The following is a 23368-nucleotide window of genomic DNA, read 5'->3' on the forward strand; positions in this document are numbered from 1 at the left end:
GCGCTGCTTCACAAACCACTGACCACCTCCAGGCGCATATCCATTGTCTCTCGAGATAAGGAGGCCCAAAAGAATGTGTCCATATTGAGGTGTATTTGGCTATAACATAGAATATCTTGTTTATCAGAAATAAATAAATTGCATTTATATAGTAACTTCTCAGGCCATCGCAAAATGCTTTGAGTTAATGAGGTACATTTGAAATGTCACTGCTATGCAGACAAACATGGCAGCCAATTTGTGCACAGCATCGTCCTACAGACAGTAGTGATACAAATGATGCAGCCAATCCACTTCAGGTTGTGTTGATTGGGGGATAAATGTTTCCTAGGACACTAAAGGAAGCTTCCCTGCTCTGCTTTGAATATTGCCATTTGATCTTTTACATCAGGGAAGACAGGGTCCCGGTTTAATCTTTCATCCTGAAGATGGCATCTCTGACAGTCCAACAGTCCTTTTAATAATGACACTTTGTGAATTTACCCCCTTCTCTTCTGAAGATGTTAACTGCTGCTAGGTCAGTCACCACTCTCCAGCATTCGAGCATCTCACCCAAGGGTACACTCCCTCGGCAGGGCACTCAACAAGGGGAGTGGGGGCGGAGCGGAGTGGGGAAAGGGGCAGCGCAACATAGCTGACAGCATTACTGCTCTCACCTAGTACATTGGAAAGTGTATACGTATTAACATTCCAATTGCTTCCCAAATCCTATTGGCTGAGATCAGCTAACTTCACCCAAAACAATCATGAGGCCTTCATGTAACGAATGCTCTGGTTTCCCTTGAATATTGTTCATGACCTCAATGTTTCTGTCCTATTTTAACAAAGGTGTTGAGTTGGATCTTCCAGCAAGCACTGGGACTCCAATGTCAGGCCCACATGGGGGTCCTGAGCCCGCCCATGTCAGCAGCATGTTAGCTGGTGTAACCCGTCAGGGAGACAGCCTCCTAATTGGCCACCTCTGTGCTTGCTGTAATATTAAAGACAGCAGACAGGTTCCCAAGGCTGGAAGCTCAATCAGAGGGCCTACAGTGATGTCAGACCAGCAGCCCCATTGGGAGAGGTCGGCACTGCCAAGACAGGCAGGTGAGCGTGAGGGCAACTCAACTGGAGGCATCCTCGGTCGCCTGTCTTGAAGTCAGCAGATAAAGAGGCCTGAGTCAGTATGGCCATCAGATTGAAGGGGAAATCCTCCACAGAAGTAGTGACAAACATGGTTGTGGCCTTTCATCCCCACTGTCCCATCATTGGGGCATGTCACCTTTGGCTCCTCTGGTTTCCCAGCCTGCTTCGATTGAGCTGGCAGCCTCTGCACACAGTGAGGCCGATCCAAAGACAGAAAAATACCAGCGCTGTCACAAAATGGTCCCTAAGTGGGGTCTTAATTGCCCTACTTGGCTGCCCAAGTCTGGGGAGCAGGCAGCTGACCAGGTTCCGAGTCCGCCTCCGGAAAGTCCCTCGGAGGTGGGAATGTGTCAGGGTTCCGTACCGACGTGGCTTCTCACTATTTTCCCGGCCCCAACCTCACCGCTGCCCCTGCCTCCAACTCCCTCTCCATGGGACCAGAATAATCCACACCATTGTCTTGGCTTTCTATCATACTATTCTCTGATCAACAAACCTATCATTCTATCCCTGGACCTGTGAGCAGGTGGACATGGTATATTGGTTAAAAAAACTATGCGCATGATAATAAATTAATGCACATATCCAAAAATAATATGCTAAAATCATACATTAACCATGGTTTTCATCAATAGGTATTTGTTCTGCGATTGCTTTTTCAGAAAAGTCTAAAACCCTAGTACTTAAGTATGACAGGATTTAAGCTGTGTGATTTATTCAGTTTTACCACCACTCTTGCAAGATCAGCTTATTACTAAAGTCACATTCAATGCATATTGCGCTAAAATTATTTCAATTAAATGGAATGTGAAAAGAAACTACTTTAGCTCTAATGCAAGTTTCATCAACATGCAAACTTTAGACATGAGACTATACATTTTTATCTATGTATTCTTTCCAAGACCTACATAATGTAATTAACAGAACATTCATTCATCAAAATATATTATTTTACTGACAAGGCAAAGTGAGAGGCAGGTAAACAAATCTCTGTCTTGCTTCTTGGTGGCTGTGCTCCTCAAATTATTTGTGTTGTTTGCTGTCTCCAGTTGCCATGGATTTCAGAAATCGTGGAAAGTAATTTGTCTGAGCTAACACTCCTATTTTCCTCAGATTGGAAAAATGTGCCATATTAAATTGTTTATGCAATATTATTACAATTGTTACGATCAGGTGAGGAGAGGTCGAAGGGCTCCCCTCTTTCCCTCCCTTTGCTTGACCACAACAGATTTATTTATTTTTTTAAAGTGGATATACTTAGCAATTTAGTGAGTGTTTAACCATTTACATTCTATGATCAAAAAAGAACCAATCGGTTTTCTTGAGTTTAACAAAGAAAGAGATTAGCTTCATTGTAATTAAACCAATCTAAGCAAAATAATAAACTATGCTCCAAATTTCACACACACACATCCAACACTCGAGGTTCACACACATACCCAAATAGGTTACAGAGTGGGGAAGGATGGATTGGTTGAATTAGAATCCAGAGAAATAAAATGGGGTATACAGTCTGTGGAGGTTGGTGACTCAGCTGGCTTCAGGCTGAATTTGATGGTCCTGAGAGTTCTGGTTTGAAGATGTGGACAGCTTATTCAGTGGTTCTTCTGGAGACAACGATGTGGATGATTTCCTTCAAGGAGTCCCTGTCTGCAGCAGTGATAAGCATAGGTGGTTACAGCCAGCAGGCAGGGTTTGAAGCTTGCAAGGTGGATTGGTGAGAGAGAGGAGGGATCCCATTTAGGTCTTCTCTTGTTGGTGTCTACTTGCTTGTCTGGTTGCTGCAGAGAAAATTTCAGCTTAAGCACACAGATGCTGGGCCTGTCACATGACCATCCCCCAGTGATCCAACATGGTGGTTACTAGTGTGTAGTCCCTCTTGCAACTTAGTCTGTCCATGTCTTGGAATTCCCTTCTCTCAACCATGGTCACATTGTTCAAGTGATTAGTTTTGAGTGGTTCGTTTCCACCAGTTTAATGTCCAGATGATGGCCTTAATGTCTTGCTAATGAAAATAGGACAGATAGTTCACTCAGATTCCCCAGTTCATTATTCTTTCTGGGACTGTGCAGACAATTCGTCTCCACCTCAATGCAATGGAATGTGGAGCATAGTGATGCAAATTGGGGTGGCCATCCTAGCTGCTAGTAGAGTCACCTTTTATCTGTTTCTTTTCCTTTTAAATTTAACTCAAGGTTCCGGCTGGTGAATTAAAAAACCATGTTCAACGTAGCACGTTTGCGTCACAACGCCACACTATGCGAAATGAAAGGTGACAACAGGAACATTTCATTATAAGGTCAGAAATAAAAAAAAGAAAATGTACATCGTCAAACACTCACTTATCAATCTCACACTGCCATAGCTATGCCCTGGTTTCGTTTTCATCAGGGATGATTCCGTGCTGAGTTAATCTCTGGATAAAGCACCAGCAATCACATTGTTTTTTCCTGCAATGTGGATAATCTTTAGGTGATAATTTTGCAAAAATAGACTCCATTGAAAAGTCTTGCATTATGGGTTTTGAATTTCTCCACAAATGTCAAAGGATTATGGTCGGTATAACCTACAGTGTCTCTATATCCATTTTGGACATATACTTCAAAGTGCTTGAGAGCCAGCAATGGTCCCAGAGATTCCTTCTCCACAGTAGAGTTTTGATGTCTGTTGAATTTTTTGGTGAAATAGCCAACTGATCTCTCAATGTCTGACTCATCATCTTGGAGCAGGACAGCACCTACCCCTAGGTTACTGCCTTTAAATGGTTTGTTAAAGTTTGGAGCTGCCAGCACTGGTTTGTTGGTTAGAATGGCTTTCAGTCTCTCAAAAGCTGTTTGGCACTTCCCTGACCACATTACCTTCGCTCTTTTCTGTCACAAGTCTGTCAGTGGGACGACTATAGTGCTGAAGTTTGGGACGGACTTGCGGTAAAACCCAAAATCATATTATTTCTTATTTGGTAGTGGGGATGGAAAATCCATCAACGCCTGTACATTTGCTGCTCTGGGCAGCACTCACCCTTGACCCACAACATACCCTAGGTAAGCTACCCAAGCTTTAGTGAACTCGCTCTTTGAAAGATTTACTACTAGATCAGCTGACTGTAACCTTCAGAAGAGGGCTTATAATTGGACTAGGTGGTCTCCCCAGGTGTCACAGTACACTAACAGAGCATCCAGGTACACTACACAGTTGGGTAGGCCAGCCAGAACTGCCTGGTTCATCAGCCTTTGGAAGGTGGCTGGGGGCATTTCTTAATCAAAATGACATGACCTAGCACTGGAATAAGCTGTCTGGGGTGACAAAAGCTGAGATCTCTTTAGCTCAGGTTGTTAAGGAAAACTGCCAGTATCCTTTTAACAAGTCTATCTTGGTTCTGTATGTGGCGTTTCCTACTCTTATCAATAAAGTCTTCCAGTTGAGGAATTGGGTAGGAGTCAACTCTGGTTGCTGCATTAACCTTCCTATAATTAATGCAGAGCCTTGTTGAACCATCGGGCTTGGGCTCTGCACAACTGGGTAAACTCCAGCTGCTCTGACTGGGCTCAATCAGCTTGTGCTCCAGCTTATACTGAATTTCCTCCCGAACCTGGGTCAGTTTCCTGGACTGAGGCGATTGAGATTTTGTTTTATGGGAGGGGTCTCTCCTACATCCACATCATGTAGGGTTAGGTTTGTCCCTGCATGTCCCTGTGAGCAGCCTTGTTAAGTCTCCTCTCTGCTCTGCACTTAAATAGGAAAGTGCGGTGTCTAATTTCCCTAACATTTCAGGGTTAGCTAACCAGACGGTAGGGGGTTTGATCTGGGAATCCTCCAGGCCTCCCTCTAACTCACTCTCACTGTCCTTTTCACTCTCCTCTTTCCTGACTGCCTGACAGACATGTGCTTGTTTGTCCCCTTCCTGTGATACCGTTTTAACATATTGATGTGGCACAGTCTTTACTTTTTCCTATGGTCTGGGGTGTCAATTAAATAATTCACCTCACTTATTCTCTTTATTCCTCTGTACGGGCCACTGAACAGGGCTTTCAGTGGTTCACCCTGCATTGGTAATAGCACTAATTCATGGTCTCAGGGCTGAAATGTTCTGACTTTGGCATGCTTATCTGCCTGCCTTTTCATAGTTGTCTAGGAGGTTTTTAGGTGTTCCTGAGCCACCGCACAAGCTCTTGTGAACCGCTCACGGAACATGGAGATATAGTCGAACATGGAAGGCCTGTGTCCCAAAAACCTCTCCTTGATTAGTTTTAGAGGACCTCTCACCTCATGTCCATAAACTAATTCAAAGGGACTAAAGCCAGTGGACTCATTGGGTGAGTCCCTGGAAGCAAACAAAAGAAATCCCAGCTCTTTGTCCCAGTCATGGGGGTACTCATAGCAGTATGACCTGATCATTATCTTTAGGGTCTGGTGGTACCATTCCAAAGCCCCTTGTGACTGTGGCTGGTAGGCTGAGGACTTTAGCTGGATTATGCCCAGATTACCCATGACCTTTTGAAAAATATTGGACAAAAAAGTTGTGTCCTGATCTGACTGGATCTCAGCAGGCAGCCCATATCGGGTGAGAATTGAGTTAGCCCCTCCACCACTACCTTGGCAGAGATAGTTCTTAGAGGGATAGCAGCTGGAAATCGTAATGGTGAAAATATAATAAAAATAAATCCCTTTTGTTTTCAGCAGGGGCCCCACACAATTCACCAGCACTCTGCTGAATGGTTTCCCAAAAGCTGGCGTGGGAATTAGGGGTGCAGGTTTTATTGCAGGTTAGGGCTTCCCCACAACCTGGCACATGTGGCAGGTTTTACAGAATTCCACCTCATTCTTGTGGAGTTGTGGCCAGTAAAATGCCGTCTTTTGCAAGCTTGAGTTTTTAAGATACCGACATGTCCAGCCATTGGAATTTCGTGGGCTATTCTCAATACTTCCCTAAGGTACCTCGGTGGCACTACTACCTGGTGAACCACTGCCCACACTTCATCCATGGGTCTGTGAGGAGGTGTCCACTTCCTTATCAGCACCTCATCCTTTAAACAGTAGCACTCTGGAAGTCCCTCTGCTTCAGCTTCAGTTTGGGCAGACTGTGATAACCTTTTCAACACTGGGTCGGCTTGCTGAGCATTGACCAAGGGAGACCTGTTGAACACCTCTTTTGGTTCCTCTAAATTGGATAACTAGACAGCAGGGTCATCTGTCTGCAGTGCCAGTTCAACTTCCTCTGACGGAGCTTGCTTGGCCATGGACTGGGTTGTCACACAGTCAGGGGGAATGCCAGGGACCTTCTCCTGTAATTGCTCTGTCCCCCTGACCTCGTTCAGTTTATGGGCTTACTTGGCTCACTCAGGGGGTATTGGGTCAATTTTCCTTTGGACACAAAATCCTAGTAACTCTCAGGGATTTTGTTAAGTTCTCCCACACTCACAGTGATATGTTTACGGGGACTTACTGCTTGGTTTGCTGTGCTCTCCATCAGGACCCCTTTTCCTGCACCACACTGGCTGGAACACTCCACCAATTGCCAAGCAGCGCTCCACCAACCAAATGTTTGGGTGCCAAAAGGTCAAAATCAACCCCATTATTGTTCCTAATATGCATTTTGCAGGTCGGCCAAAGATGGCAGCTGCTTTCCCTGTGCATGTAACGAGCTCTGCATCACGAGACAAATTGGGCTGGATTTTACCTTGGATGGACGGGAATTCGCCACCAATGTAAAAGTCGGTGGCGAACCCACTTCCACCTAGCCCAGGGATCCGTCCTGTATTTTACGGGTCTCTGGGCTTTAATTGTCCCAAGGCAGGACTTCCACCCGCTTGAGGGAGGAGGTCCCACCTCAGGTAGTTGCCAGCCAATCAGCGGGCTGGAAGCTCCTAGGCCCAGCAGCACCACTGGGAGCGGTGGTCACTGCTGGGACCGCAGCCCAGCCGACCAGATGGCTACAGGAGTGAAGGTAAGTTGGGCTTGCCTCACCAGGCAAATCGGTCTTTCCTTGGTGAGGCTGAAGTGGTCGTTTGGGGAGAGGGGGGTGTCCTGTGGGTGGGTTGGGAGGTGGAGGCGGCCCTCAATTAGACACCCTGTGCCCGACTGCCATGGCCCGCAACCACCACCCCTGAACTCCCCTGGGGCGCGGAATGGCCAGCAGCTTTCATTGGGCGGCCTTTCACGTCCCCAGCTCACCCGCTTGCCACGGGTAAAATACCCATGGAGGTGGGTGCGGGCTCTTAAATGGCCATTAAGTGGCCACTTAAAGGCCTTGACTGACCTCAGGCGGGCAGGCCGCTTCCCCTCCCCACCCCACCCCCACCCCGACTGCCGTAAAGTCGACCGGAGGCAGGAGCGGGACGGGTAGGCCTCCCAGAACCTCCCGCTCAATTTTACACCGCCCCCCCATGCCACCAACTGACCTACTGGGGCAGGGTAAAATTCAGCCCATTGTCTGTCACCGTGAACCCAAGGTAGCAGAATTTGCTAAGCACTTCCAGTGGGTGTTATTTAGTGTGATCAGGAGTGGAGATACAACATCTTGTCCCATGACCACAGTTTTCTTGATGGTTTACAAGGTCTGTGGTCTCAGCACCTTGCTGTATAGCTGTGAAACATGGGCAACATACAGCTACCAGGAAAAGAAGCTCAATAATTTCCCTCTTCACTGTCTGTGGTACATTATGGGTATATCCTGGCAGGACAAGATCACAAATGCAGCAGCCCTCTCAAAGGCAGAGCTCCCAAGTGTGTTGGCACTAATCAAACAGAGGCCCTTCGGTGGATCAGACATGTCCACAGTATGGAAGCTGGTCACATGCCCAAGGACCTTCTGTATGATGAGGCAGCCGGGGCCAGGTGACCAGTGGGGCGCCCAAAGCTCCGCTTCAGGGATGCTTGCAAGCATGTCATGAGGCCCTAAATGTCAGATATTGCACCTGGGAGTCACTAGCTGGCGTAAGAGAGAAATGGCGACACATCCTGTGGACCGTTGTGTACTACCACGATGACCAGTTGCAACAGCAGCTTGGCAACAGGCGCCAACAATGAAAACAAGAACTCACAGCATCACTTGGCAGCTTTGCGTGTGGCACTTGTGACAGAACCTGCCTCTCAAGGATTGGCCTTCGCAGACATCGACAAACATGCATCAAGAGAAGACACCCCACCGAAATGGATTGTTTGCTGCATGTCCATCATCTTTCGTAGATGGATGGATGCCAACCACCATTGGTCCTAACAACAGTTAAATTAATATCCATAACCTACAACTGTTTCATACAGAAGAAGCAGACTAATTTTAACAAGTCTGTTTTCCTAGGGCTCAAATTACCTTCCTTCTTCATTCTGTCACACATTTTGCTCGTAATATTAGAAGCTGAATCACAGGGCTGAATTTTTAACTGATGAGACGGCTCTCAGCAGCGGCAACGGAAGCGGGTGCCAGCATCACATGAACAAAATGTGGCTGGCCAACCGCGATCACGTAGTGGCTGGCCAATTAAGGAAGTGGAGGCATGGGGCCTGCACACTCAAGGGCCAGAGTTGGGGAGCGAGGCACCAATGGTGCCATTATCAGATACAACAGCAGGTGCTGACACCATATTTAAGGGGCTGACAGCCCTGTATTTACTTCTGCTTGCTGTCCAGGACCCCTTCTGCAGTCTCTGCTGCCTGACAGGCAAGGAGCTGACCACAAGCCTGCAGTGACCATGGCTGAAGAAACTCACCAGATGGCCCCACAGTTTAGTGATTCCTCCCTGCAGCTTCTCCTCCAGGCTGCAATGGAAAGGTGGGAGGTCTTCTTCCCCAGGTATGGGAGGAGGAGGTCTGCCTGCTTGACCAAGAAAGCTTAGCTGGAGATAGTGGAGGTTGCCAGCAGTCATGAGGTCACCCCGAGGACATGGATACAGTGAAGGAAGCAGGTCATTAACCTGGTCCAGGCTGCTAAGGTGACTACACTTAAAAACTTCGGACCCTTTGGGCATTGCATGTGGCAGAGTGAAAGGGAGTGTTGGTGGAAAGGGAGTGACCACCCAGTCATGTGCATTGGGGAATGGCAACCGTACATGCTGCCTGAGGCTTGGCTGCTTCTTGGTGAGAGGCACACATTAGTCATTGTACAACCCCGCACAATCCCTCCAGAGGGGCTGCATACAGGAGGTATATGGGTGCCCCCATCATGGACCGCTGGACTATCACCATCATAGGTCTTGGGCTTGTCCCTGTTGGGAGAGTAACTTAGTTCAGCATTGTGTCTGCAGGAGAAGACAGCCCACAATCAAAAGGTGCATGCCCTGACTGATGGTGGATTGCCTGATCTCCATGTCTTAAACCCGACGGAGGAGAAGACCATAGATCAGGCAGGGCAGCAAGGCGGCAACTCCATAGCTGTTGGCGAGACGGGCAGCCTACCCAAGAGAGTGAGTGTGCATTTCCTGGGGCACAAGGGTGCACCTGCTGCAAATGAGCCATCTGTTCACCAATGCATCAATGGAGCTACACAGTAAGGGCGGTTGGACTGTCGCAATGGCCAAACCCTAATCCTTCAATGTCTCTATTCTCTCAAGCAGGTCAAGATGAAAGACAAGATTGATGAGCTGGAGAGGTTGGGGGACAGTCAGCCACCTCTGAGGAGGAGGAGGGAGCCTCAGAGGGTGAACTGTCACATTATTTCCCTGCTCCCGCCACCAGCACAGATACTCTAATGTCTTTGGATATTTAGTCACATTTAGATTCGGCACACAACCTGGTAAGCACATCACAGACATGCCGCAGAAGCTCATGAAGGCTGTGACAGTCAAGGCCTCTGGCATCAGAAGACTGTGGGAGACCAGGCCCATGCTGAGCCCCTGGCTAATGATCTGTCTCTGGTGTCAGCAGCAACATGGGAAATGCTGCAGCTGCAGCAAGAGGTCAGGCAACATCTGGCAGAGATACCAAAAGCTTTGTGTACCCAAGCGTGGACAGTGAAGGAGTCCTTCCAGGCCTTGGGTACTGCACTGTCTCTGCCAATTGCTCATCTGGCTTCCTCCACTGAGAAATTGGAGACTCTCATGGAGAGTCAGATCCACCAGACCAATCAGTGGCTGCCGGAAATGCATGCTGACCTGCCCACCATTGCATTGTCCATGAGCTCTATGCAGCATTGGCAAGGTGAGAAGGGGATGAGGAGCCTGGAGTCTCCACTAGCTCAGCAGGGAGCTACGTGAGCCTTATAACGGGAGGAGAAGAGTCAGCACCCTGCATCTGGGTGTTCCTCTCAGGGTTCTCCTGGTGTGGGCAGTAGTTCCAAAATCCCTCTGTCAGTGACACCAGTGCCTCCATCAGCCCCAATGACAGAGGTTGTCCCTGTACCTTTGCAGGAGGCCCTCAGTGTTCTGGGGTCCTCCAGGCCTCAGGCAGCCAGAGGACGGCTGCCAAGGTCATCCCAAGCTGGGGGCAGCAAGGTCAGCGGCCTGTCTCCACCTCTGCTGACAGCACAGGGGTAGCACCACATAGGAGCACCCAGAAAAGATTTAAGAATAGCACATAGGTGCACATGTGGGTTCACGGGTGAATGTACATTTCAGATGGATAGGCTTACGTTTGGTGCCACGCGGAATAAATAAATTATATTCTCTTTGACCTATTGTTGATGCCCTTTGGAACTTCATTTAAACCCTTCCTTCTATGGGGCTGGAAGCAACGAACTAAGCCCTGAGTGCTCAAAGCTTCGGCCTTGCAACTGTGCGATGTCCACTTGGGCACGCAGTGCTGAAGGAAGAAGGCAACAACAGGGCTACATGAAGGTAAGGCTTTATTGCTACAGTTCCAGTGGGTGGTAAGACTCAAAGGAAACATGATTATATAAGGCCATCTCGTGCCACCCCCTCCCCACCCCCAACCTCGAATGTATTTCATGCTGCTTTTCCTGCTGTGTCTGGGGCCACTTACTGCCTGGGCTGCATCCTCCTCTGCATCTTCACCATTGGAGGAGGCATCACACTCCACAACATCTTCACTGGTCAATGTCTTCCCCTTCTGTAGCACCAGGTTGTGCAGTGCACAGCAGACCACCATAATGTGCGAGACTCTCACCAAGGCAAACTGAAGGGCTCCACCGGATTGATCTAAGCACCTGAGTCACATCTTCAGAAGCCCAATGGCCTGCTCGATGGTTGCTCGGGTTGACCCATGGCAGATGTTGTACCTCGTCTCCACATCTGTGCGTGGGTTCTGCACAGGCATCAGTAGCCACATCCTCAGTGGGTAGTCGTTGTCCCTAAGAATCAATCCCTAAAGGTGAGTGGGGAAACAGAAAAGGTCTGACTGCCAAAGTATGTAGGTGTCATGGCTGCTTTCCAGGAATCATGCACACACCTGCAGGATCTATTTACGGTGGTCGCAGATCAGTTGTACAATGAGCTAGTGGTAAGCCCTTCCGGTTGATGAAGGCTGCTGATTGGTCTGCAGGAGCCTTGATGGCCACATGCATGCAGTCGATGACACCCTGCACCTGTGGGTATCCAGCACTAGCCCCAAATCATACATACAAACATACGAATTAGGAGCAGGAGTAGGCCACACAGCTTGACTGTCTGGATCGGTGTGAAGCGCAGATCGTAGTCGGCCCGACAAAACAAAGCATTGGTGACCTCCTCAATGTACCAATGGACTACAGACTAGGAGGTCCCACAATCTCCAGTGGATCATTGGAATGATCTGGTGACATGGAAGTTATTGCCTCGTTTACTTTCAGCCACACTGGCACCTTTGAGGTCAGCTCATCCTGCATCATGGTACATAGATCAGTGACAACCAAATTGTCCTTCACTTTTTAATCATTTTACAAAGTGTGAAATAAATATTGGGAGATATACTGAGATTAAGGTAGAAGCTGAAATAGCATAAATAAGATTTCAAAAAAAAATAAAAAAACATTGGATTTTTTTCTTCATAATGGAGAAATTTGACATTCCACAAGTATTACATTAGCTTTTCAATGTCAAAACGGTTGTTCAACAGTAATTATAACAACATGCCATTAAAACATCTGGTTCAATAATGTCCTTTAAGGAAGGAAATCTGCAGTCCTTACCTGGTCTGGCCTACATGTGACTCCAGATTACAGCAATGTTGACTCTTAACTACCCTCTGAAATGCCCTAGCAAGCCACTTAATTGTATTAAACTGCTACAAAGTCTAAGAAGAGGAATGAAACCAGATGGACAACCCAGCATCGACCTAGGCACCGGAAATGACAACGGCAAACTCAGCCCTGTCGACCCTGCAAAGTTCTCGTGACTAATATCTGGGGGCTGTGCCAAAATTGAGGGAGCATTCCTACAGACTAGTCAAGCAACAGCCTAACATAGTCATACTGATGGAATCATACCTTGCAGACAATGTCACAGACACTACCATGACTATCCCTGGGTATGCCACATCCCACCAGCAGGACAGACCCAGCAGAGGTGGTGGCACAGTGATATACAGGTGGGAGTGAGTCACCCTGGGAGTCCTCAATATTGACTCTGGACCCCATGAAGTCTCATGGCATCAGATCAACCATAGGCAAGGAAACCTCCTGCTGATTATCATACCGCTACCCACCTCCCCCCGCAACCTAAGCTGATGAATCAGAGCTTCTCCATGTTGAACATCAATTAGGAGAAGCAATGAGGATAGCAAGGGCACAAAATGTACTCTGGGTGGGAGACTTCAATGTGCATTACCAAGAGTGTCTCAGTAGCAGTACTACTGACTGAGCTGGCTGAGTTCTAAAGGACATGGTTGTGAGACTGGGTCTGCAGCAGGTAGTGAGGGAACCAACAACAGGGAAAAACCTACTTGACCTCGTCCTCATCAATCTACTTGGTGCACGTGCATGTGTCCATGACAGTATTGGTAGGAAGGACCACTGTACAATCCTTGTAGAGTCAAAGTCCTGTCTTCACATTGAGAATACCCACGTTCGTATTGTGTGGCACTACCCCACCATGCTAAATGGGATAGATTTTGAACAGATCTAGCAACTTAAAAATGTGCATCCATGAGGTGTTGTGGGCCATGAGCAGCAGCAGAATTGTATTCAATCACAATCTGTAACCTCATTGCCCGGCATATCTCCCACTCTACCAATATCATCAAGCTGGGGGATCAACCCTGGCTCAATGAAGAGTGCAGGAGGGCATGCCAGGAGCAGTACCAGGCATACTTAATAATGAGGTGTCAGCCTGGTGAAGCTACAACACAGGACTACTTGCATGCCAAAAAGCAGAAACAGCATGCAATAGACAGGGCTAAGCGATCCCACAACCAACGGATCCGATCAAAGCTCTGCAGTCCTGCCACATCCAGTCATGAATGGTGGTGGACAATTAGACAACTGACAGGAGGAGGAGGCTCCACAAGTATCCCCATCCTCAATTATGGGGAGCCCAGCATATCAGTGCAAAAGACAAGGTTGAAGCATTTGCATCCATCTTTAGCCAGAAGTGCCAATTGGATGATCCATCTCAGCCTCCTTCTGAGGCCCTCAGCATCACAGATGCCAGTCTTCAGCCAATCCGATTCACTCCACATGTTATCAAGAAATGGCTGAAGGCACTGGATACTGCAAAGGCCATGGGCTCTGACAACACTCTGGCAATAGTACTGAAGACTTGTGCTCCCGAACTAGCCATGCCCCGAGCCAAGCTGTTCCAGTACAGCTACCACACTGGCGTCTGCTTGACAATGTGGAAAATTGCCGAGGTATGTCCTGTGCACAAAAAGCAGGACAAATCCAACTCGGCCAATTAACGCCATATCGGTCTACTACCGATCATCAGCAAAGCGATGGAAGGGATTGTTCACAGGGCTATTGAGCGGCACTTGCTCAACAATAACCCGCTCACTGATGCTCAGTTTGGGTTCCGCCAAGGCCATTCATCTCCTGACCTCATTGCAGCCTTGGTTCAAACAAAAGACCTCAACTCCAGAGATGAGGTGAGAGTGACTGCCCTTGACATCAAGGCAGAATTTGACTGAGTATGGCATCAAGGAGCTCTAGCAAAACTGGAGTCAATGGAAATCGGGGGAAGTCATAGCTAGCACAAAGGAAGATGTTTGTGGTTGTTGGAGGTCAATCATCTCAGTCCTAGGACATCACTGCAGGAATTCCTCAGGGTAGTGTCCTAGGCCCAACAATCTTCAGCTGCTTCATCAATGACCATCCCTCCATCATAAGGTCAGAAGCAGGGATGTTCGCTGATGATTGCACAATGTTTGGCATCATTCTTGACTCCTCAGATACTGAAGCAGCCCATGTCCATATGCAGCAAGACCTGGACAATATCCAGGCTTGGGCTGCTAAGTGGCAAGTAACATTCATGCCAGATAAGTGCCAGGCAATGACCATCACAAACAAGAGAGAATCTAACCATCTCCCCTTGATGTTCAACGGCATTACCATCACTGAATCCCCCACTATCAACATCTTGGGGGCAGACACCATTGACCAGAAACTGAACTGGACTAGCTACATAAATGCCGTGGCTACAAAACCAGGTCAGAAACTGGAAATTCTGCAGCGAATAACTCACCTCCTGCCTCCCCAATGCCTGTCCACCATCTACAAGGCACAAGTCAGGAGCGAGATGGAATACTCTCCACTTGCCTGGATGGGTGCAGCTCCAACAACACTCAAGAAGCTCATCACCATCCAGGACAAAGCAGCGCACTTGATTGGCACCCCATCTACCATCTTCAGCATTCACTCCCTCCACCACCGACGTACAGTGGCAGCAGTGTGTACCATCTACAAGACTCCTTAGACAGCACCCTCCAAACCCGCGACCTCTAACACCTAGAAGGACAAAGGCAGCAAATGCACGGGAACACCACCACCTGCAAGTTCCCCTCCAAGCCAAACACCATCCTGACTTGGAACAATATCGCCGTTCCTTCACTGTTGCTGGGGCAAGATCCTGGAACTCTCTTCCTAACAGCACTCTTGGTGTACCTGAACCCCAAAGACTGCAGCAGTTCAAGAAGACAGCTCACCACCGCCTTCTCAAGGGCAATTAGGGATGGGCAATAAATTTTTTTAAAACTCATTCAACAAAGTGTAACTTTTTCAAGGATTTTTACAGTGAGACTAACAATGTAGAGAATAGAAGTTCATGTGAAATCAAGTGATTTCTATTATTGCCTTCTACAAGAACTTCAACAGTGCACCCTGTGGAGGAGCAGGGCATCGCTGACAGCAACTTCTAGATTTCCGCTTTTAACTGAAGTCTGCGAACGCCAGAAGTTGCTGTCAGTTTCACAGGGTAATGACAGCAAATGCTTACAGTTTTTCCAACATGACAACCACAAAATTCGAGCCAACTTATTGCCTCAACAGCGTACACAGAGGATGGTCAAGTGGGGAACACAGCTCGCTCGTAACAAAGCACATTCAATTGGATTATTGAAAGAAAAATCTGGTGGCTTTGTAATGCGTGTATAATCCTCTCCATCCATTTTCATCTCTATTGTCTCACCTGGATATATCTGACATTCAACCAGTGCAGACAAAAATCTACCACGAGATAACTCCAATGTTTATTTCTCAGTAAAGCCAAGTGTCATACTCATGAGAAGTACGGTGATGAAAGTACAGAACCAAACTGAAGAGTTATAAAAGATTGGAACAATTTTAAAGAGACTGGTGCATGTGCTGTCAAGCAAATGAAGGACAAGACATATGACCGTCAACAGCTCTTGCACTCAAATCCACACCCATGTCTATTAAGACTGAAAACCAATTAAGCCCCGTCTGCATGGAAATACTTTACCTGGATGTGAGCTATACTCAAACACAATGAGACAAGACCTTTCTCAGACTTCTCGTCTCCGAATAATCTTCATTACAATGGACTATGAACCACCCTCATCTCCTCAGAATGAGGCTATCATCAGGGCTATTATACAGTCCAGCTAAGACTGAAACCTGAAGTCACATGGGCAAAGCCAACCCTTGTAAAATTCACCTTAAAAGGTAATCATTTTGAGGAACAATGGGGGAATCTTTTTATGACTGGACTGCAGACAACAGCATTAGTCTGGTCTGCCCTCAGTCACACAATGCAAGGAAAGTCATCTTGAATTCCAACAAGGCTGAGAGAAAGAGAGAGAGAGAAATCGGTTCAGCCAATACAGTTAAACCCTGCTGAGACAAGTTGGAGGCTCGCCACAGCAGAGACAAAAAAGTGCCTTTGTAAAAGATACTCTTCTACCTAAGACATCAGCACCATCTTCAACCAAAGTGAATTGCCAGGAAACTGCAACACTTACCAGCAAACAGGCCTGCAACTTTAAAATTCACCTTCTGACAGGATCTCACAGGTTATTCCTGAAGAAACAGACTTTTACAGCCTGAACTCAACACCTCTTAACATGTACTTTTCTATCTTCTCTTGAGAGTGCGTGTGAGAGTGAATGCGTGGCTTGAGTGCTATTGCGATCATTTGGGATTTGCTTAAAATAAACAGTTTTTTTTAAACCTGTGAGAAAACCTGTCTCTGTCTATTTAGTTGGCAAATAAAACACAAGGGGTTAAAATATGAGTAATGCAAACACTTGCTGTGGTCACTTGGGGGAGGTGAATCATGGGAACAAGCCACACCATCACCCACCAGGCCATAACACAAGTATTAGTTAAAGCAATTGCCTAACTTTTCCACTGTAATTGTTATATATTGGCCCTGAATTTGCAATCAGAATCAAGGTGAAGCTATCAGTGTTCACCATTATAATGGAGGAAATCTGACAGCAACTTCTGGAGTGCTTTATGAAAGCAAAAGCTTTGTAGAGGGTGCATAAAAAAATTTACAAGAATGGTTCCAGGGAGGAGAGAATTCAGTTGCGTGGACAGATTTGTGAAGCTGACACTGTTCTCCTTTGAGAAGAGAAGGTTGAGAGGAGATTTGAAAGAGGTGTTCAAAATCATGTTGGGTCTGGAATAGATATGGTAAAACAGTTCCCATTGGCGGAAGGGTCGAGAACCAAAGGACATCGATTGAAGGTGATTGACAAAAGAACAAGAGGTGACATGAGGGAGAACTTTTTTATGCAATGTGTGTTTAGAATCTGGAAGACATGTGGTGGAGGCAGATTCAGTTATGGCTTTCAAAAGGGAATTGGATAATTACCTGAAGAGAAAAGATTTGCAGGGCGACGGGGAAATCATGGGGGATTGGGACGAGTTGAGCTGCCCTCGCAGAGCTCCAGCATGGACATGCCAGGCTGAATGGCCTCCTTCTGTGCTGTAAACATTCTATGATTCTATGATAGGCACATGCACAGTTAAATGTGGAAATCCAGAAGGTGCTGCGAAATATACCCTGATCCTCAAAAGGGTGGACTGTTGCAGTTCTCACTGACAGACTTGACATTGAAATAACTGCAGCAGTGTGAATTTTTATGCTTGCACACAAGGGGCTGGATTTAATGGGCCCCCTGGAGATAGGCTAGGAGGCTGTGGGGCCTTGAGAATTACGTCAGGAGGCGGGGGGAGAGGTGGTGTGGAAGGCCCATCGCTTTCCCGTCGCACTGCGATTAAGTCGGGCAGGAAAGGGTGAAGACAGTCTTCCTGCCCAGAGGCCAGTTGAGGCCCTTGAGTGACCTATTATTAGCCACTTAAGGGCTTCTTTTCACTGCCGCTGGAATTAAGCCAGCGTTGTGGGGGCGAAGGGTAAAGGATGGCTCGGGTCTCCAAAAGAAACCCGACCCGAGCCTGACATAACCACATCCGACCCCAAGCCCGACCTGGCCCGAGTCCTTGCATTTTTTCCCACGCCCAACCTGACCCGACCATCAGTTAACCTACCTTCCATTTTTCACTTTGTTGCTGATCTGCACAGTCTTAAAAAAAACTTTAACAAAACCACCTTTCAAGCCCAAAAAGTACATTAACAGTGGAGCCTGAGGTTTTGATGGTGTGTGTCCGACCAGACCCGAGCCCGAATGCCGGACCCAGAAGTGCGACCCGACCCGAACCTGACACATGTCGTCGGGTCCCGTTGGGTTCGCGTCGGGTAGGCCTTCTCCATGCAGGGACGTCGCCCAGTGAAACGAGGCAACCTCCCAATGGACTTGGGGAGGGGAGGGGGCGGGGGTTGCATCTGTAATGTCCCTCTGGACTGGAGTGAGATTTAGCCAAGTTTGGTATAAGAGATGTGAGGCAGAGATTGAGACAGAAGCAGCAGGCTGTTGAACATAAAGACTTCTTCTTTATAATATTTTAGTTTCACTTTTCCTTTGCTAGCATGTGAGTTCTACAGCAGCCCAAGGGTACACAAAGCACAATGCAATTGCAATTTCAAAACACTACAACACTATAGCCATCTCTATGGGTAATCTGTGGCCCACGGAGGACCCTGCCAGCAAACAATCCACCTCCCATAACACCTCCCCTGCACTCATCACCCACCCTCCCCCCTCCCAGTCTCCGGGGCCGTCTCACTTACCTTCTCTCCGGGTCTCCGGCGCTGGCCCTTCTCCCAGGTATCCTGTGGTATCGGAAGTGGCCACTGCTCCCAGTGGTGCTCTGATTGGCTGACAGCTCTTGGAGGTGGGAACCCCATCTTTATAGGGTCTGGGACCATGATGCCAGGCACAAGTGCCTGAGCACCATAGAATGATGCGGGGGTGGGGTGGGTGGGGGGGCTCCGGAAGGTCGAGGCGGGGTTCCCCTCGCCTTTACAGCCCGGCACGGTAAACCCTGCCGGTGTGACTATATCTAGCCCTAATTCTGCACTAAAACAGAGAGTTAGGACTGTTGCATTCAGTAGTGAGTATTAAATGGCATAATAAGTGCTAATTGCTGCTGAACTGACTCCCTGGCCCACCCAGAAATTTTAAAACTGTGGAAACTCATTCCTTTCGAAGAATATTGGGGTGGGAGATTTTCAGAATTGTATCAGTTTTTAACTCTTTCTGTCTGTCTCTTTTATCTCTCTCCCTTAATCCCGTCTGGATTTCTCAATCTTTATTTTGCTTTCTGTGCAAAATTTAAATCGAATTTGTATTTCCTACTTTATACTTCCTGGTTTGGACTCTGCAAGTCTCAGTGAGAATACTTCAATCTGATTAGTTAAAGAGTCTTAATGTTGTTTAGACTGTTCATAGATGCTACAGATCTCCTATACAGAGCGCTGCGCTGGAAAGAATGCTGGATTATAGGAAATCTATGCTGACAAGCCCATGAGAAGTCTGTGGGCAATTGTAAACAGTGAGTGCTGTTTCTTTGCTGCTGAGAGCAAAATCCAGGCCATTATATTTAATGATAAAAGATAATGGAGTATATTTCAATACCAGACTTTATTAACAAGGATATTTAATGTTTGTAGATCAGGTGCAACTTTCCAACATTCTACTCTTGGGGGGGTAACTTACCAATTGCAGGGAACAGTGCGAATGTTTATTTGCAACCCGGGCCAATCACGCTACAAAAAAGGGCAGCCGGCAATTGAAAATTTAAATAAAAACTGCCTGCCCCTTAGCTACCTCAGGCAGCCAACACTCCCATCCGAAACAGGCAGGAGCCTACTTGACGATGCATATCAAGGACCTTCGCTGTTAATAGGATCCCTGTTTGAAATCTTCAGTATCAATAGGAGAGGTTGCTGCAGTCTGCTCATAAAATAGCCACTAAAATTTGTTTTATGTGGCCAGGAGGTACATTCTTACTCCTCCAGGTCCAAAAAAATACTGTGCCCGCCACCCCACCAACCCCCCCCCCCCCACCTCACCCCCCGACAACAGCCACTCAAGGCTCCCCTGCCCTCTCACTCCCACAATGCTTTGGAGCCACCAAATTTCCCACACCCCGAACCAACAAGCTGTTCGACAGCAGCAACAGCAACTTGCTCACCCAATGCAAAAAGGTCCAAATTTGGACATTTTTGGGCATTCACCCTACTAGTAATGGGTAGGCATTGTGATTGCCTGTCCGATGCATGCAAATATTGAAAATTGCCCCTCATATATTAGAAATTGTAGCTGAATTGGAAACCAGCTACTTCAGAGTCTCCAGGGCACTTGCCTAAACAGATGCTATGCTCTTTGAATATGTTAACCACAGCTATGTTTTCGGACCCTGCCAAATAGGGCAGATGCTGAGCGGGGCATGTACCACGCATGCTATGCTTCTCAGGGTCTACATTGGCCTAACCAGCAGTCAACCACCAAAACAATACTAAAGAAAATGTTTTGATGGAGTTTAATGAGGAGCAAGAATAACTTACCACCCCATCTCCACGCCCCCCCCCCCCACCACCCCCACAACCCAACCAAGAATACTTCACATTGCGCCAGCTGAATTTTCAAGGACCCTGACTGGCCGGCTGCATTGGGACACCGATTGGCATCCGCATCTTGCTGTTTTTTTTGTAGGTGAGTCCTAAATTGTAGTGAGCCTCCCATTTTATGGTAATTTCTGGTATGAAACCAAATTCTCAGCCAGTACCGCTTTTTAAAATAAATGGGTTAATGTTTCCATTAAAAAGGCAGTAGAGGAATTTCATGTGAATACATCAGTGTTGTTGCAAAAATATCACTTACAAAAGCAAAGAGAGAGCAAGCACTTGCAAAAACGAAGCAGCTGTTAAGTATTTTGTTCTGATCATTACAATTATAAAAATTAGCCTTTGGGGCTACCCAGGTTCACTTTAAGCAACGTGGCCTACTGCTTCTGTTAATAAATCTACAATCATGCTTAATAAAGTTTGATATTAAAGTTCAATATTAAGAAACCATAGCGTAATATTCTAGTGCTTGGGCCATTTTTAGTTTCTCAACCATAAAAACTAAACAAATATAGCAATATGTTTATTTTGCATAACTATAATTTTAAAGGAATCAGATAAAAAGCCATTTTCAAATGTCATCTAATATGTTTAGTTCTGTTGCCTGCAATATTTGGATGAAATCTGGTAGCCAGCTCACAGAAAAGATTGGAAATATTCTCCGTATTTTTTAGTAAGTTCTTCACCATTGTTTTAACTTTCAAGTTTGGAAACATTTTGAAATGAATTATTTAGACTGTGGTTAATCATTATTGATAACTGACATAGCTAATCACAGAAAGAAAATTGTCATATGAGTCATAGTCATACAGTTATACAGCACAGAAACAGCCCATCATGTCTGTGCCAGCCATCAAGCACTTAACTATTCTAATCCCATTTTCTAGCACTTGGCCCGTAGCCTTGTATGCTATGGTGCTTCAAGTGCTCATCTAAATGCTTCTTAAATGTTGTGCAGGTTCCTGCCTCTACCACCTCTTCAGGCAGTGCGTTCCAGATTCCAACCACCCTCTGGGTGAAAAGTTTTTTCCTCAAATCCCCTCTAAACCTCCTGCCCCTTACCTTAAATCTATGACCCCCGATTATTGACCCCTCCGCTAAGGGAAAAAGTTTCTTCCTATCTAACCTATCAATACCCCTCATAATTTTGTATACCTCAATCATATCTCCCCTCATCCTTCCCTGTTCGAAGGAAAACAACCCTAGCCTTTTCAGTGTCTCTTCATAGCTGAAATGCTCCAGCCTAGGCAACATCCTGGTGAATCTCCTCTGCACCCTCTCCAGTGTAATCACATCCTTCCTATAGTGTGGTGCCCAGAACTGTACAGAGCACTCCAGCTGTGGCCTAACTAGCGTTTCATACAGCTCTGTCATAATCTCCTTGCTCTTATATTCTATGCCTTGGATAATAAAGGCAAGTATCCCATATGCTTTCCTAACCACCTTATCTACCTGTGCTGCTGCCTGCAGTGATCGATGGACAAGTACACCAAGGTCCCTCTGACTCTCTGTACTTCCTAGGGTCCTACCATCCATTGTATATTCCCTTACCTTGTTGGTCCTCTCAAAATGCATCACCTCACACTTCCCAGGATTAAATTCCATTTGCCACAGCTCCGCCTTATTTTACCAGCCTATCTATATCGTCCTCTAATCTAAGGCTTTCCTCCTCACTACTAACGACACCAAAAAAAAATTTTCAGAGTAAGATCAGCTTAAAAATGAATACTGAAAATGACTAAAGTCATGAGTTGCAAGTAGACAATGAGTGCTGAAGGGTTTCAGAATCACAAGCTTAAGCACTGTTTGTTTCTCAGGGCTTAATGGCAAAAGGCTGAAAGCAAGTAGTTTAGATCCTATAGATAAGGTTCCCAATCTTATTGTTTCCATGTTTCAATATAGTCTGATATTTCTGTTTCTATTTTCAATGCAGCTTACGTCAGATTGTATAATGACTGATGACTATATGTTTTCTCTTTCTACTTTGTATTTACTACTGTTTTACCATAGTGACTCAAAACTGACTTACCTTGTGCCCTATTCCATTGTGGTTCCTGGAATAGGGATAGAATGCTCCAAGCTGCATCCACCGAAGACACAGTTCATAGGTAGTATCCTTAAAAAAGCCACAAATATCTGCTCCAGTCTGAAAGTTAATGAAATGCATATTATTGCACAAGAAACTGCTAAATTCCAGTATAATACAATAAAAAATAGCTTTCAGCACATTCTGCATTAAAAGCTTTCAAATGGACTTACGTAGGAAATTCCAAATAGACTGAACTCCAACATTCCTAGAACACAGAAAAGATAATTGTTTAATGATATTTGAATAAAAGAAAAATTACAATAGAAATGGAGATTAATCGAAACAAAAATCAGGTGTTACGCTTATATGAAGTGCAGTGATGAAAATACAGAACCCAAACTGAAGAGTTATTAAAAATTGACTTTTCCTTTAAAAAAGTGGACAATGTGCTGCAAAATGGCTGCCTAAAATCAAACGACCTGGCCCTGCATATTCAAACTGTCTTTTCAAGTTAAGAGGTGTCAATCACACCCACCCTCAACCCATCAAGAGACATTTTTGAATTGAATCAGTTCTTCTGAAACAAAGAAGGTGTGACATAGCCACATCCTGGTCCATTGTTGCCTCCTAACAGAGGCAATGTGTGGGAGATTTTGACCTTAAAAAGTAGCTCTCTAGAGAGAGAGGGAGAGATCAGAACAAGCATTGCAAAAGCCTGTCTGGCTGGAGAAGTGAGAAATCCAGCAAAAGCCAACGAAGGAACCCAGCTGTGAATTCTACACTTCAACTTTTCGTAACAGAGAACTGAAAGTGATCACTGCCTCCAGACTGAAGTCTCAACTATCAAAAAACTACAAACAACTCAGGCCTGCAACTTTGAAAGAGAAATTGTCCTCTGAGATGATTCAACAGGTTTACTGTG

General features: G+C 46.3%; 1 protein-coding gene across 1 annotated transcript in view; it reads right to left on the minus strand.

Annotated features, from left to right (window-relative positions):
• Nucleotides 1-23368, minus strand: part of si (sucrase-isomaltase) — a 207217-nt gene that overhangs the window by 34375 nt on the left and 149474 nt on the right. Inside the window, exons 39-40 of the mRNA XM_068042180.1 lie at nt 22677-22711; nt 22447-22563 (exon numbers count right to left, since the gene is read on the minus strand). Of these exons, the coding sequence (XP_067898281.1) occupies nt 22447-22563; nt 22677-22711 (152 nt within the window). The remainder of the gene's footprint in view (nt 1-22446; nt 22564-22676; nt 22712-23368) is intronic.

This window comes from Heterodontus francisci, chromosome 11 (assembly GCF_036365525.1).
Source record: "Heterodontus francisci isolate sHetFra1 chromosome 11, sHetFra1.hap1, whole genome shotgun sequence".
NCBI classification, from domain to species: Eukaryota; Metazoa; Chordata; class Chondrichthyes; order Heterodontiformes; family Heterodontidae; genus Heterodontus; species Heterodontus francisci.